At 48.3% G+C, this 15,103-nt stretch overlaps 1 protein-coding gene across 2 annotated transcripts; it reads right to left on the bottom strand.

The window, feature by feature from the left end:
- Positions 1-5,576: 5,576 nt before the first annotated feature.
- Positions 5,577-14,976, bottom strand: CCS (copper chaperone for superoxide dismutase). Of its 2 annotated transcripts, none has more exons than XM_016208353.2 (8): positions 14,912-14,976; positions 14,507-14,579; positions 11,275-11,412; positions 10,883-11,060; positions 10,285-10,345; positions 6,177-6,254; positions 5,999-6,102; positions 5,577-5,892 (listed from the first exon to the last, which is right to left on the bottom strand). In XM_016208353.2, the coding sequence occupies exons 1-8, from the start codon at positions 14,948-14,950 to the stop codon at positions 5,739-5,741; spliced, it is 825 nt and encodes a 274-aa protein (XP_016063839.1). In that variant the 5' UTR covers positions 14,951-14,976; the 3' UTR covers positions 5,577-5,738. The 2 variants fall into 2 exon arrangements, with proteins under 2 accessions (XP_016063839.1, XP_016063840.1); XM_016208354.2 differs by having other exon boundaries at positions 14,854-14,940.
- Positions 14,977-15,103: the final 127 nt, after the last annotated feature.

Here is a 15,103-nt window from a genome sequence, read left to right as displayed (position 1 = left end):
GTCATTATGTCTGCTATTAAAATAGGCAAAAACAAAGAGAAAACAGTTGTTTGCTCAGAAAAATTACCACTACTGCAAAAATACAGGAGAGAGATGATGGTGACATGGATCAAGGCAGCCCAGTGGAGTTCAGGGGAAGTGGTCAGATTTGACCGCAGAGCTGCGATTGGATGTGAGTTGTGAAAGAGGAGTCAAACATGACACGGAGCAACTGGAAGCAGCCACCCTCCCCATGGTATGTAGCTTTCTGAGTCTAGCTTTCACTTAGCATAGTGCATCTGATATTCATCAATGTCCTTGCCCATATCAGTAGTTAGTTCCCTTTTATCAATGATTTACATTGCCAGGATGTACCACAGTTTGTTTTTCCATTTCTCAGTTGAAGGACATCTGATTGTTTCCAATTTTTGGCAGTTATGACTAAAGCTTGCATACAGGTATTTGTGCAAGCAAGAGTTTTAATTTCTCTTGGTAAATACCTGTGAACCACAAGGTGGTTGTGAGCATTAAACAAGGTACAATAAAGTGTTTAGCACTGTATAAGTCACAAAGTAAGAAGCTCAATAAATGGAGCTACTAGAAAAGTTTGCTACAGAATTCTATTGTAAGTCAAATAAAAAGAACCTATAGTAGCCCAAGTAGAATTTTATTAAGCGCCTACTAACTGCCAGGCATTCTTCTAGTTTCTGAAACAACAGTCAATTCGAATTATAATGTCCTGTATGTGATTAAAAACAAAAATAAAATTCACCCCTCTAGGTTTCCACCATACCTCACACCCACAATGCATCAATTTCTTTGATAATGATGCTAGACTTTCCCTGAAGCTTTCTCTCTCATGTGGGAGCCCAGAGACATAACTAGCCCATCGTGGCTTCCCAAATGACCTTAACTGTAATAAAAAGGAGAACCAAAAGGAAAGACATTTCTAATAAAATAATATCATATGAAATATCTGTAATGAACTATGTCTTCTGTTTGGCTACAAATGCAGCCTGATACAAAGGCATCGCACTGGCAACTCAAAAAGTACTTTTGCCATTGCCACTGGCAATACCTCTCTCCAAAATGGTAAACTACTTTTTTTTTTCTTTTAAGCAATGGTTTGTTTTGGTATTTTATTCTTATTTATTTCTTTATTATTTATTTTAATCCCTACCCGAGAACATTTTTGCCACTGCTTTTCAGAGAGTGTGGAAGGGAGAGAGAGAAACATTGATGGGAGAGAGATATACTGATTGGTTGCCTCTCGCAAGTGCCCCGAAAGAGGCCAGGGATCAAGCCTGCAAACCAAGGTCCATGCCCTTGGCAGGAATTGAACCTGGGACCCTTCAGTCCACGGGCCGATGCTCCAACCACTGAGCAAAACTGCAAAACTGGACAGGGCTGTTTTGGTATTTTAATTAACTAACTTATTTACTTTTTCGAGAGATAGGAAGGGAGTGAGAGAGAGAAACATCAATTTGCTACTCCCCTTATATGCACCCATTGGCTAGTTCTTGTATGTGCCCTGACGAGGGATCAAACCCACAACCTTGGTGTATCAGGACAATGCTCTAACCGACTTAGCTACCCAGCCAGGGCAACAACTCTTAATAATATTCCAAATCAAACAAAGAACAGGAAATTTTTTTGTCTATTAAAATTGTACCAGAAATGCTTTGTTGTTTATATATAAAACAATTAATAAATGAAGTTCTAATTATAAACATGTTTTTCACATACAAGTATATCCAGTGGGGCATTTGAAAGTTGTGCAGAAAATGGGACAAGTCTTCATTATGCCATACTATCCTGCACACTGCAGGTTGGCAAGGACCCCTACCCTTCCCCCAATGCATGCCTGGAGCACCTGCCTACCCAGCATTTAGTGCCCATCCAGATAATCCAGTATAATTTTATCTCAAAATCTTTAATCACATCTGCAAAGACCCTTAACATTGACAGCTTCTAGGGATTAGGACCTGATAACTTTGGGGCCATTATCAGCCTATCATAGTAATTTAAAAAAAATAAAAAAGCCATCACTAATGCTAAGAGTCTTTTCAGTGCACTGATACCACTAATGTACACCATAACCACTGTGACAGGATTCTTTCCTGCTGAAATTGATAGCGATATTATTGGACAATCAGACCCAGGGAACCCAGAGCATTTTCCTCTTTGCCTGAAAGCTGAGCTCTCTCTCTCTGTTATGGTGCTTCCTTTACTGAGGGTTTTAGGTATAATCTCCTCTCCATCTCTGGCTAAGATACCTTAAGTAGGTGATATGCATGTATTTAAGTTACAGGGAAGTTCTGGGGGCTGGAGGATAGTCCTGATCTCTACTCCAGCACCAGGATAGGGAGCAGCAGGCAGACAGCCCTCTGAGAGGATGCTGGGCCCTGAACTTTTAATTTTTTAATTATTTTTATTTTTTTTAATCCTCACCTGAGGATATGTTTTTATTGATTTTTAGAGAGAGGAAGAGAGAGAGAAACACCAATGTGAGAAACATTGATGGTTGCCTCCCCTACGCCCCTGACCAGGGATGGAACCTGCAACCTTTTCTTTGGAGCACAGGACAGTGATGCTCCAACCAACTGCCAGCTGGCCAGGCGGCCCTGAGTTTTTAAAAAAGTCAAGACTAGTAGTTCTCAATATTTAATATGCTTCAAAATCACCTGGAAGGCTGAGATAGATTTCTAGGCTTCACTACAGTTTCTTTTTCTTTTTTTTTAAATTCATTTAATTTTTTTGTTTCTTCTCCTTTTCTTCTTCATCTTCTCCTCCTCTCCCCTACCCCTCCTTGTTCTTTTTCAAATTATTTTCTTTTTACCCACCCACACAGTTTGTGATTAATAAATCTGGAGTGAAAGCCCCAGAACTTGCATTCCAAACATTTCCAGGTGACACTCATGATGCTGGAACCGGGACCACAAGGGTACCCTCTTGAGAGCCACTGGTAGTGGAAACAGCCAGGAGTCCTTGAGAAGAGGCTCTGCCACTGCTCTGAAGAGGACTCCAGTAGGGCCTATCTGCCAGAATTCAGGGACAACGGAAGGTTCTTCAAGTGTTCACAGCTCTACAAACCCACAATGTGGAATCCCAGGCAGAACTGAGAATGGAATGCCAGAAGGGGTGAACCCAGGGAGAGGAGGGCAGAAGAGACAGGAGGTCCCTAAGACATGAGGACAGTGAGGCTGGGTGCTGGGGCCACTGAGAAAGCAGCTGTGGCAAGGGAGAGGTAATAAATGGTGGCTGAGAGAACAGGGGGCAAAGAAAGTGTTTGGGTTCCCTGAATTGCAGTGCAAAAGCCGCTGAATTTACACACAATTTGGGGCAGTTCCTGCTGAACAATTTTTAATAGCTATGTATGTTCTTTTTCTAGCAAACTTCTGTTTATGACACGAATCTTGCTTTCCATACTTTACAATGAGAACAAATATACAGGGTGTCCCAAAAAAAATGTATACATACTAACAGCTGATGGCTTAATTTTGAAAATGAAATGTATTTTAATAAACACTGCCTTTGTAACTTTTTTTTTAACCCTCATCCGAGTATATTTTTTCCATTGCTTTTCAGAGTGGAAGGGGGAGGAGAGAGAAACATCAATGTGGGAGAGGCACATCAATTGGTTGCCTTCTGCACCCATCCCAACTGGGGTCGGGGTTTGAGCCTGCAACCAAGGTACGTGCCCTTAGCCAGAATAGAACCTAGGACCCTTCAGTATGCAGGCCGACGCTTTAACCACTGAGCCAAACCAGCTAGGGTGACACTGCCTTAATAATTATTCAATGTGTGTGTATACATTTTTTTGGAACACCCTATATATAGTGGTTAAGAGCACAGACTTGGAGCCAGACCACCTGAGCTATGTTACTGTGTGACGTAGGGCAAGTTACATAACCACTCTGTGCTAGTTTCCTCATCTGTAACATGGGAAAGTAACAGAACCTACCTTGTAGTATTGTCATGAGGATTAAATTAATTACTGCATGTAAAGTGCTTAGAACAGAGGCTAGCACTTAATAATCACTGTATAAGTGTGGTATTAGCAAATATGAGTACAGTTTCCTTTTTACATAAGTTTAAAAGTGAGTCAATTTAAAGAAAAGTATTTGGTAAATGATAGTACAGATGGTTTGCGGACATGGCAAAAATGCCTGAATTTGGCAAAGATTTTCAAACTGTGCTCCCTGGAGCCCCAGAACAGTCCACTTCTGCTTTAGAGATGGGGCTTCAAGATGTTTGGACAGTATTCTGTGATTAAAAACAAAGTTTGCAAACTATCGGTTAAGAGTTTAGAAGAAAAGCTAATGGAAAAGCTGATTCCTTAGGAGTCAAAACAGTAGTATGGTGAGCAGTTTAGCCATAAAAGGGTTAAATCCAGCTATACTTCCAGCAGGAAGGTGAGTGGAAGTCAGGGGTTGGCTGTGGGCAGAGTCCAAGAGGAGTTTCCCCATGAGGCGGACATGGGGAAAGACAGCCTGGGCCCCAGGATTAAAAGGATTTGGTTCCCCAGGAAACAAGGAGAGCTGGAAAGCAACCAGCATGGATTAGGCAAGAGCAGGGTCCAAGGGCTGGGGCTAGAGGCACAGCCAGCAGCCTTCAGGGGGAACCAGGCAGGGCCCGGAGAATGGGAACAGAGCCAGGCATATCTCAGCCAAGGCCAACTAACTGTAAAACCACCCACCTGGTTCCATGCAGACAGCATCAAGGGCAAAGTTTGCACTCTGACAGCCCACTGTGTCATAAGAGCAGCTTTGTCATGGATGAGCAAGCCTGACACTGTCCAGTGGGGGTGGGGGGCAAAGCAGATGAGTGCGGAGACACAGAATCCCAGGCCCCACACACTAGACCTTGAGTATGAGCCATCTCTGTGAGAGGGGAGCTTGACTGGGGCTGCCTCCAGGGCCCCGTTTGGCCTCAGAATCACAGCCACTGCTCCTTTAACTTACTATGTGCCAGGCCCTTGCCAAGCACTTCACTTATTAATTCTTTTACTTATAAGTAAAGAAATCAACTCAGGACAGATTACTTTTTTAAAAGGCGGGGGGTGTGCACAGGAGTATCTCTTGACCCCCTGGGGGTCAGGAGGTAGCTGGCCTCAGGAAGGGCCCAGAGTGAGGGACTCCGGAGCATCTAGCATTGTCCAGCAACTCTTCGGTTCTCCCTGTGCATCACCTCCTTCCTCCTCCTCAGCAGGCAAGCTTTTTCTGATACTCAGTCGACACAGTAGAGAGGAGAGACCACCCGCCATTCCCAACGTCCCACATGCCAGCTCTAACCACAGGGAGAAACTCAAGCTGGATCTGCTCGGACTTCTCAGGGAGAGAGGGAGCTCTGCACAGATCAGTGTCCACTGGGTTCCAACAGCCACGGTGAGGGAGGGAGACGGCACAGGGAGAAATATGACTGCTGTGGCCCTTTGTTGTCATCCTGAGGAGGATACAGCCCTCAGGAGGTGTGTGGACTTAAATCCAGTTTTGTTTGGCTCCAAAAGTCAGGAGCTCGCCCTCAAAGGGGAGGGCAGAGGCAGAGGGACTGTTCACCACGTCCAAGGGACATGGGAACAAGGACATAACACAGAGTTCCATATGAAAATAAAATTTTAATTTGCTAAGGGAGCATCACAGCAACCCCTGCACACCCCAGGCCCTCGTTCTCCTCGGGCCGGGCAGGAGGGCCTCCCCGCCCCTGGAGGAGCATGGCATCCAGTGGAGGACAGTGAGGACCTGAGGCTGAGGCCCTGCTCAGAGGTGCGCAGGGGGCTGAGCCGGCTCCTTTCGACCCTGGCCAGCAACGGGCCGGCCTCGCTCCTCCCAGATGGTGAGGCCATCACAGGAGCAGATCTGCTTGGGGTTCTGGAAGAGGCCAGCAGAGCGTGCAATGATGCCACAGGCCAACCTACAGAAGAATGTGCGGTCAAGAGGGGGCACCAATCTGGGCCCCTCGTGGGTTCCACATGCACGGCTGGCAGAGCACAGCCTCGGCCCGGGGTGGCATTACCCACCTCTTTCCTGAGTTCCCCGTGATCTTGGATAAGGGATGGCCACCCCGGCCCAGGTCGTCTTCTCCCTCATCAATAACCAGGCTTCGGCCAATCACATCCCACACCTTTGAGAGGAGACAATGGCCTCAGATAGTAGACCTACCTGTGAGGAAAGGCCCCACTTGCTTTTCTACCTTACCTTCAGCTGCTCATCCTCTATCCTGAAGACGGCTTGGCCATGAGCATCAGCGTGGACGTTCCCCAGGTCTCCCCGGTGCTGCAATGAGACCCAGTAGGAAAGAGCACGTGGGGCACAGCTGCTAGGTCCTGGCTTCCCAGTATCTGAGTCCCCTTCCCAAAAGCACCAGTCAGGTAGGATGAAGGGGATGGCCCAGGGCACAAGGAAGCCAACTGGACGCTTCCTCCCTGGAACTGAAATCCTGGGCAGGATGACAGTGCACTGAAAACAGCTAGTGACCCCCTTCCTAGGAAGTCCTGCCCACTGGACGAGACTGTTTCTCCTACAAGGCCATTGCGCAGCCTTGCATCCTGGTCTTAGAAGCCAGCCCAGGTCCCACTCCTTTCCAAGCCTGGTTCTCCAGCCTCCTGATGACTCTGTGAGCCCTTGGCAACCTGTAGTTCCCATAAGCTCATGCTGGCCGAACTTGGCTTCCTGACCATCAGAGGCAGCCAGCATCCCTTCCCTGACATCCAGCCTCCAGGAACAGAGAGAGGAAACACAGGGGCAAAGGGCCTGTTCTGCCCCCCTCCCCGAAGCTGGCTCTGCCTATCTTTTCCCTGGAAGGTAATAAAAATGTTGTAACACACCTATTGAGCACCTCCTAAACCAGACACCCTCTGCCAGGAATGGGGGTGCACATGCAGTCACTACCCTCAAGGGTTCACAGCTTGGTGGGAGCCAGATATGGAGCAGATGAGTGATTATGACACGCAGGGTTAGTATAACTGTGTGTATCTCGGTGACAGGACATTACTGATGAATCACAGAGACTCACATCTGTGCAAATAAATTGTCCCCAACCTGACACTTGGGGCAGAAGCAAGTGCGTATACCTATGGGGGCCTATAGGGGGACATGCTTTGTGACCACGCTTTGCAGCAAGGCCTATACCTACACAAGGCCTTGCTGCAAAGCGTGGTCACAAAGCATGTCCCTGCATGATGGGTTCAACAAGCAGCAGGAAGAGCTACTTCTGTTTTATCTTGTTTTCCAGAGAGATACCTGCTGCTTATACCTGGCACCTTTGTTACGTCCTGTGTTGGGCTTTTGTGGTAGGAAGATCAAGGATGGGGAGGCAACAACATAGAACTTTGGGGATCATTTTCAGGACTTGGCTAAGGGACCAGCAGTGGGCAGTGTGGCTCAGAGGTAAACCCAGCAGCAGAGGGTAAGAAGAGGCAGCCTTTCCAGTCCCTCCCCTACACATGGTGGGTGAAACTGGGCAGGGTGGCCTCAAATGTCACACCAAGTAGCCTGGGAGAGCCTGTACCCTCAGGTAGGGGCTTGACATGGTGACCCCATGCTTTGGAGCAATCACTCCAGTACAGTGTATGAAGAGAAAGGACTGGAGGGGGACAAGAAGAGAAGGGAAGAAAGCTGAGACCACTTAGGAGATGTGCAATGGGACAGCCAGGCTTGGATGTAAATTCTCACATTGAACTCATTTCCATCTGGCCAAAACCAGTTGCTGAAATCCAAAAGGAACCTACTAGCCCTAGCTGCTTTGACTCAGTGGTTAGAGCGCAGGCCTCTGAACTGAAGAGTCTCGGATTCAATTCCGGTCAAGGGCACATACCTTGGTTGCTGGCTCGATCTCTGGACCCGATTGGGGCATGTGCAGGAGGCAACTGATCGATATGTCTCTCTCACATCAATGTTTCTCACTCTCTCGCTCCCTTCCACTCTCTATAAAAAGCAATGGAAAAAATGTCCTCGGATGAGGATTACAAAAACACACACAAGCCCAGCTCGTGTGGCTCAGTGGTTGAGCATCGACCTATGAACCAGGAGGTAGAGGTTCGATTCCCAGTCAGGGCACATCTGGGTTGTGGGCTCCATCCCCAGCAGGGGGCGTGCAGGAGGCAGCCAATCAATGACTCTCCCATCATTGATGTTTCCCTCTCCCTCTCCCTTCCTCTCTCTGAAATCATAAAAATATATTTTAAAACACAAACACACACACAAAAGGAACCTGCCAGACGTCATGGTGGCCTTGGCCATGCAAATCTTACTCGTCTTCTGCTGTCTATATCAAGGGCTTGGGCACAATAAACCAGCTGGCTCCAGCTCCTTCTGATTCCTGGCCCTGAGAGGGGCCCAGGCTAGCGCATAAGTTGCAAGGTGGTCTCTTGCCCTTCAAAAACCTTCATAAGAGACACAGCTGCCAGTTCCCAGATGCTCCTCGCTGGTTCATGTCTCGAGGGCTCTGCCTGCCATTCCCACTCATGTTGGCCACCTGCCTAATTCCTGCTCAGCACCATTCACGGCTCAGTGAGGAAGACAGCCTCTAAGATGCACCTCCCTGTATTCACACCCTTATGTGCTCCCCAGAGGGTGAGCTGGACCTAGCATCACTTCCAAGATTAAGTTACAAAAAGAGTGTGGCTTCAGTCTTGGATGCCCTTTCTCACTCCCCTGCTCTGAAGAAAGCCAGCTGCTATACTGTGAGCTGCCCCAGGGAGAGGCCCACGTGGCAAAGGACTGATGTCTGGCCAACAGCCAGAGAGGCCCCAAGGCCTGCCAAAAGCAACATGAGCCCATGTGGAAGCAGATCCTCCCTACCTCGAGCCTTGAGATGGCTGCAGCCCAGCCAAAACCTTGGCTGCAGCCTGTAAGAGACCCTAAGCCAGGGGCCCCCAGCTAAACTCCCCAGAGAATCTGTGAGATGATAAATGCTTGTTGTTTTAAGTTACTAAATTTGGAGTAATTTGATTCACAACAATAGATAACTGATACACTAAACACAAGCATGGCACTGTGCAATGCACCAACAGAAAGGCTTTTCCAAGGGGGGGAATGAGTAAAAACTTTTGACCATGAGAAATGTGACAGAGCTGTCAAAAGTCCAAAAATACCAGTTACATGAATTAAAAACACACACCATGTTTTATTTGTTTTGTGGCAGAATGATGCAAACTTTCATCAAGATAAAAAACAAAAAACAAGGAGGCTTGTCAATCCTGGGGGGTCGTAAAGAGGAGTCCCCAGATCCCAGGACCAGGACCCAGAGCCTACCTGGTACTGAAACTCACGTAGGGGAAACACACAGGAGATGGTATTAGGTGTGTGAGTGTGAGGACAGGGCATTAGGAAATTTTAAATCACTGCTTTGACATCTAGGACAGTTTCCATTTGGTGTTGACAGGCCTTTAGCACCTCTCTAACATTTAGAATCACTTTAACAAAGATAAAGGGACCGCAGTCCCTGGCAGGACACAGAACACATTTTAAGCCTGAACTGATTTATTTCTATAATGGGCCTTCTATTAAGGCTAGAAGTACTGGTTTTTAATTCTTTGTGGTAATGTCAAGTTTCTCATTAAGAATCAATCTACCTTACTTACATGAAATAATGTCTTGCTTTGCTTCAAAATAGTGGTGGAGCAGGGCTGAGGTGTAGCTAAAATAGGACTGGCTGTTGAAGCTGGGTAATAGGGACCTGGGGTTCAGGACAGTAGTTTCCCTACTTTGGGATATGTTTGACACTTTATGACAGATTGAAGCACTAGAAATAACTAAATTTAAGGAAAAACAATGAGTCAATTTAAATCAAAACATTGAGTAACAAGCAGTTACTCAGATAAGGCAAAAAATCATTAAGGCAGCACATGACTCACTGTCGAGGGGAAAACACTTCAGGGTGTGGAGGGGTGGGGGAGAGGAATGAAACTCCAGGGCCAGGAGTTGGAGCATGGGGAATGGCCTGTTTAGTCTAGGTAAAACCTTCAACTTCTACAGTGTCACTTCCCCAGGAAGCTTTCCCACTGCCCATGCCCCTCAGGCTGAATCAGGTGCTTGCTCTGGGCTCCCAGGGCCTCCAACCAGGATTATCTCACTATGCTGCATCCAGAGTGCTCAGCGATCTCCCCCTCCAGGCTGTGAGCTCCAGGGGGCAGGCCTTGGTCTTAGCAAGTGTCAATAAATGCTTCTAACTGGACCAAAATTAAGTGACGGGAAAAGACCCCACCAAAAAGGAATCTTATTCGAAGGCCCCAAGAGCTGCCCGCCCTGCCTCTGAGACCTTGGGCTCTGTCTCAGCCCAAGCCTCGCAGAGTTGGACACTTACCCGGTCAGAGTCCTGGGGGCCCCCATGAGATGTTCCATCAGGGTTAAAGTGGTCCCCACAGCTAAGAAGAAAAGGTAGCAGGTGGGCAGTGAAACAGCAGCTCACAGGCCAGGTGAGCCATCCTCTTACTTTAACTACATTTGTTTCATTCACTCAACAAATAGGCCCTCTCTGTGTCATGCTTTGGGTTGAGGGCACTAAGAAGACTAAAACATGGGTCCTGCCCTCAGTAAGTAAACAACTAATGATACTATTAGTAAACAACTATTAGTAAACAACTAATAGTATCATAGCATGACAAACACCATGACACAGGGACCTGCCTTTTCCCTGTCCAGGAGTCATCTTCCATCTCAGAGGCAGTAAGGTGGCTATGAGCAGGGATATCAAGGTCAGATTTTGGTTCAAATTCCCACTCTACCATTTACATGCTCTGGGGCCTTTGACAAATCATTTAACCTCCTTGAGCCTCAGTTTCCTCACCTGTAGACTGGGCCTGTGTGTACATGCCTTACAGGGTACTTATGAGGATGAAGTGAAAGGGAGTACACAACTTGGGGGGATGTAGATGCTACAAGGGAGGTTACAGATGACTTACCTGTTGCAGTTCCTTGTGAGGTCCCCAAACTGATGGACGTGGAGTCCGTGTGGCCCAGGCTCCAGGCCATCAATGGTTCCCTCAATGAGGCAGCGCTCAGGGGTCAGCTGTAGGAAGCGCACCACCCCTTGCACAGGGCCAGGTCCCCCTAGAATGGCCACTGCTGCCCCCAGATTCTCTGCAAGGTATCAGACACCTGGGTTGGTTTGCCACCTCACCCAGCCCCACCCCTTCATCAGCTGGGGAAGGGCATGGAGAGAGTCCCACATAACTTTCACACCTTCTCCAAAGCCTCTCCAACCCAAAGCCACGTCATCCTATGGTCATATTTATACCAGCCCAGGCCACCTCCCTCCCAGAAAGGCAAGGCCAAGGTCACAGTGGATACTCACGCAATAGGCCAGTGCCCATGCCCTTGAGGACCGCCTGCCGCCCCGTTCCTTCTAAGAGGGCCTGCACCTCCTGGCTGGGCAGGGTGGTCTGCACCAGGACCATCTGGTTCTCCAACTGCACCTCTACACTCTGAACACCTGGGAGGAGAGAGGGGGCAGAGGGCAGCAGAGGCGAGGAGAGAAGCAGAAGGTGACTCCCATCCCCATCTTCACCAACCTCCATGGCTGAAGGCAGGCTCGGAAGCTGCCTTCTAGCTGTGTGAGGCCCTAACCTTTCCGAGGCTGTTTCTTTATAAATGAAGTGGGGATGACGTCACTGCACTCCCAGAATGGTTGAGTCCTTATTACATGCCAGGTGTTATTTATAACTTTTGAAACATACATAATTTTTTTAAGATGTTTTTATAGAAGTGGGCTATCAGAGCAGCATTACTCATAAAAGCCAAAGGTGACAACAACCCAAGTGCCCATCCACTGATGAATGGATGAACAGAATGTGGTATTTCTATACAGTGAAATACTATTCAGCCATAAAAAGAAATGAAGCACTGATATATACTACAACACGGATGAACCTTGAAAACATTACTATGGGCAAGCCAGTCACAAAAGGCTACATATTAACAGGGTTCTTGTTTGGGTCAGGGAGAGGTGAGGTGGATTGAATTGGTATGAAAGCCGAAGGATGGAAAAAGAGAGGCTGGGTTCTGAGTATGTTTTAAACACACAGCAGACAAAACTTTATGGTGCACTGGCTTCAGTGCAGATGGGTTCCTGGTCTGGGGTCTCTTAAGAAGAGCTGACTCTGCTCCTGATGTGGGAGGGCTCCAAGCAGGAAGCTCTTTGTATCTATGCACTTCCTGAACTCCTGACCTGAGTCTGAACCAAGAAGGCTAAGCAGCAGTTCAGTTTGGCTGGTGAACCTGAGTGTGGCCAGGCCTCAGTTTAGCTCAGAACCCAGTAAGAGAGAAAAGACCACAGTGAACTCCAGGGTGTGGGATAGGGGTTCAAGGAAGTGAGCCTTGGGCTGGGAGCTCCTCCCACTTATACCCAGAAGGAGAGCAGAGCCTGATTCCCCAAAGCCCCAGGCCTCCTGGAGAGGCTTATCCCTCTCCCCTGTACCTCTGCATTCTGGGGAACTACAACTACCCTGCTCAGCCCATGAAAAAGCCAAACTGGTTCCAGTTACCCAGAATATAAAATGTAGTCACCAGAGGTCTTTTTCTGTGCCTAAGAAACCTGCTGAGGGCTAAAAATTGTTCTGTGTCCAACAGAAAGTCGAGCTGTCTGCTCTCCCAGCAAGAATGTGTTACAGGAAGTGGAGAGCCCAACATCCTTGGAAAGCTTTGGTCAGAGCAGTGCACTCTCGGTGGAGTGGCTCAGTCTCCTCAGACCTTGCCCACCATCCCCAAACACATAGCAAATCCAGCTTCAAGACCTCTTCCTTCCTTCCTTTGCCCAACCAGAATTACTATAAGCCCTTCCTCTCATAATTCCTAAGACTTAGTGCGTTCTCACTCTATGCCAAAGACTTTTCTAAAGTGCTAATTAACTAACTTACTCTTCAAGACAATCCTCCAGAGTAGTTTCCATTAGCATGCCCATTTAAACACTAAGGAGCCCTGGTCAGTGTGTCTCGGTGGTTATCCGGTGTAACAAAGAGTCAAGGGTTCAATTCCTGGTCAAGGCACATACCTAGGTTGCGGGTTCGATACCCGGTCCGGGAGTGTGTGTGAGGCAACCATTCGATGTTTCTCTCTCTCTCTCCCCCCCCTTCTCCCTTCCTCTCTCTTCAGAATCAATCAATGATTCTCTCCCTCTCCTTTCCTCTCTAGAATCAATGGAAAGCATGTCCTTGTATGATTAAAAAAAACAAAACATCGAGGAAACAGAGGCACAAAAAGTAACATATATGAGATCTCTGTGCCTCAAGGTGGCAAAGAGGGGATCTGAATCCAAACACTCTAACTCTAGAGCACATACCCCTAACACTAACGACACACTGCTGCCCTATACAGAGCCAAGTGCCACCACTGTTCCAGCTTTAGAACCCATCTCACCTCATTGCCTCCCAGACCTGCTCTTCCAGGAGAAATGCTTGTGTGTTCATCTTTACCTGAGGCAGGGCTGTGCCTCAAATACTTGTGAACCCTTCTCCCTAAAAAGCCCCTAGTGTCTGGTCTATATCTGCTGAATGACTGAGATAACATTTAATAGAATCAGAGGAAGGTAGTTCCCAGTGCCAGCCTGGTGGCTCTGCCTTCTCAGGCCTTTCTGGTTGTGCCAGGTCACCTCCAGGCCAGTTTCCTAGCTTTTTATTTTATTTTATTGATTTTTAGACAGAGAGAGGAAGGGGGAGGGAGGGACGGACAGAGAGAAACATCGATTTGTTGTCCTACTCATTTATGCCTTCATTGGTTGCTTCTTGTATGTGCTCTGGCCGCAGATCAAACCTGCAACCTTGATGTTTGGGGACAATGCTCTAATGAGCTAAGCTACACAGCCAGGGCCAGGGCTGGCTAGCTGACTTTTAAGAACAAGGAGCGGGCATTCTCCCTCCAAGGAGTACACCTGTGCCATTCCCTTTCCCGTCTTCTCCCCCCACAGGCGCATATCTCCTAAACTCATCTCCTAAACTCCAAGGGACCCCACCAGACTTGCAACCAAGGGAGCAGTGGCCAGCAGCAGCTCATCCAGGCTAACCCCTGAACCTGTCTCCAAGGCCCCCTTTTTTCTGACTTCCCAGTGAGCCAAAGCAGCCCAGCCTAGGCTTTCCTGTTCTATGCCCTTCCTTGTTTCACTGTCCTAAGTGTGTTTTTACTGCAGTCAATAAATTCTTGCTTGCTTTTCTAAAAAAAAAAAAAAAAAATTAAAAAGAACCAGGAGTTGCCTAGGATGGAACATGGCTGGGGCTGCTGCTTGCTTTGTCAAGACTATGCTGCGTCATAAGCAAGAACTCCTTCTGTAGGTGGGGCTATACCTAGCCTAGCTCCTCATTCTCCAGACACTTGAGGTTTAAGACACCAGAAGGATAAGCAGTTGCTGGCAGGGCAGGTTTGAGACCTGTACTCCAGGCTCTGTCTCTGAGGCTGTGTGTGATTCTGAGAACATTCCTTCCTCTCTCTGGGTCTCAATTTATGCATCTATAAAATGGGAGTAGGGTTGGTCTAAGAGATTTGCCTACCTCTCCCAGAGGCTCTGGACGGTTCGCCGTAAATTTACTGGTTCTTACCTGCCACCCCTTGCAGGGACGTGCGCACGGCGTCCACACAGCTCTGACAGGTCATCTGCACCGCGAACTCCAGCTGCAAGGGCGGCAGGGACCGGCCGATGAGAGCTGAGAACCCCTTTGCATGACCCTGTTTCACTACCTTTCCTAAGACCACCCCAAAGCCCTGGGGAAACGCCCCACGTGACCCCTCCTCAAGCGCCTTCTTCATTATCACTCAACATCATTTCAGGACTAACACCCTCCAACCTTATCACCAAGAGCCCTCCTACTATCGCAGTTTTCACGCCGGGTTCCCAGGCCTCTCCCCTAGTGCCCGCCTTTTCCCCTCTTCTCGAGTAAACAATCACCCCCAGGGGTCGAGGCTCTCTGTCCCACGAGGCTCCCGCACGAGGCTTCGACCCTCACCGTGCAGGCGCTCCCACTGTTCCCCGAGTCCGATGCCATCTCGGACCCGGTTACAGGCAGAACGACCTGCACTGCTAGAGTCCAATACCGGAAATCCCGAGCAGCACCGCGAGGAGGCGGAGCCTCGGAAGCCAGACTTTGTCCCGCCTCCTGGTGCGCGCGCACACAAGGCCCGCCCCGCCCCCCACGTTC

This window comes from Miniopterus natalensis, chromosome 11 (genome assembly GCF_054644295.1).
Source record: "Miniopterus natalensis isolate mMinNat1 chromosome 11, mMinNat1.hap1, whole genome shotgun sequence".
Taxonomy (NCBI): domain Eukaryota; kingdom Metazoa; phylum Chordata; class Mammalia; order Chiroptera; family Miniopteridae; genus Miniopterus; species Miniopterus natalensis.
Note: the sequence above shows the minus strand (reverse complement) of the source record. Positions and strands in the feature narration are given on the sequence as shown.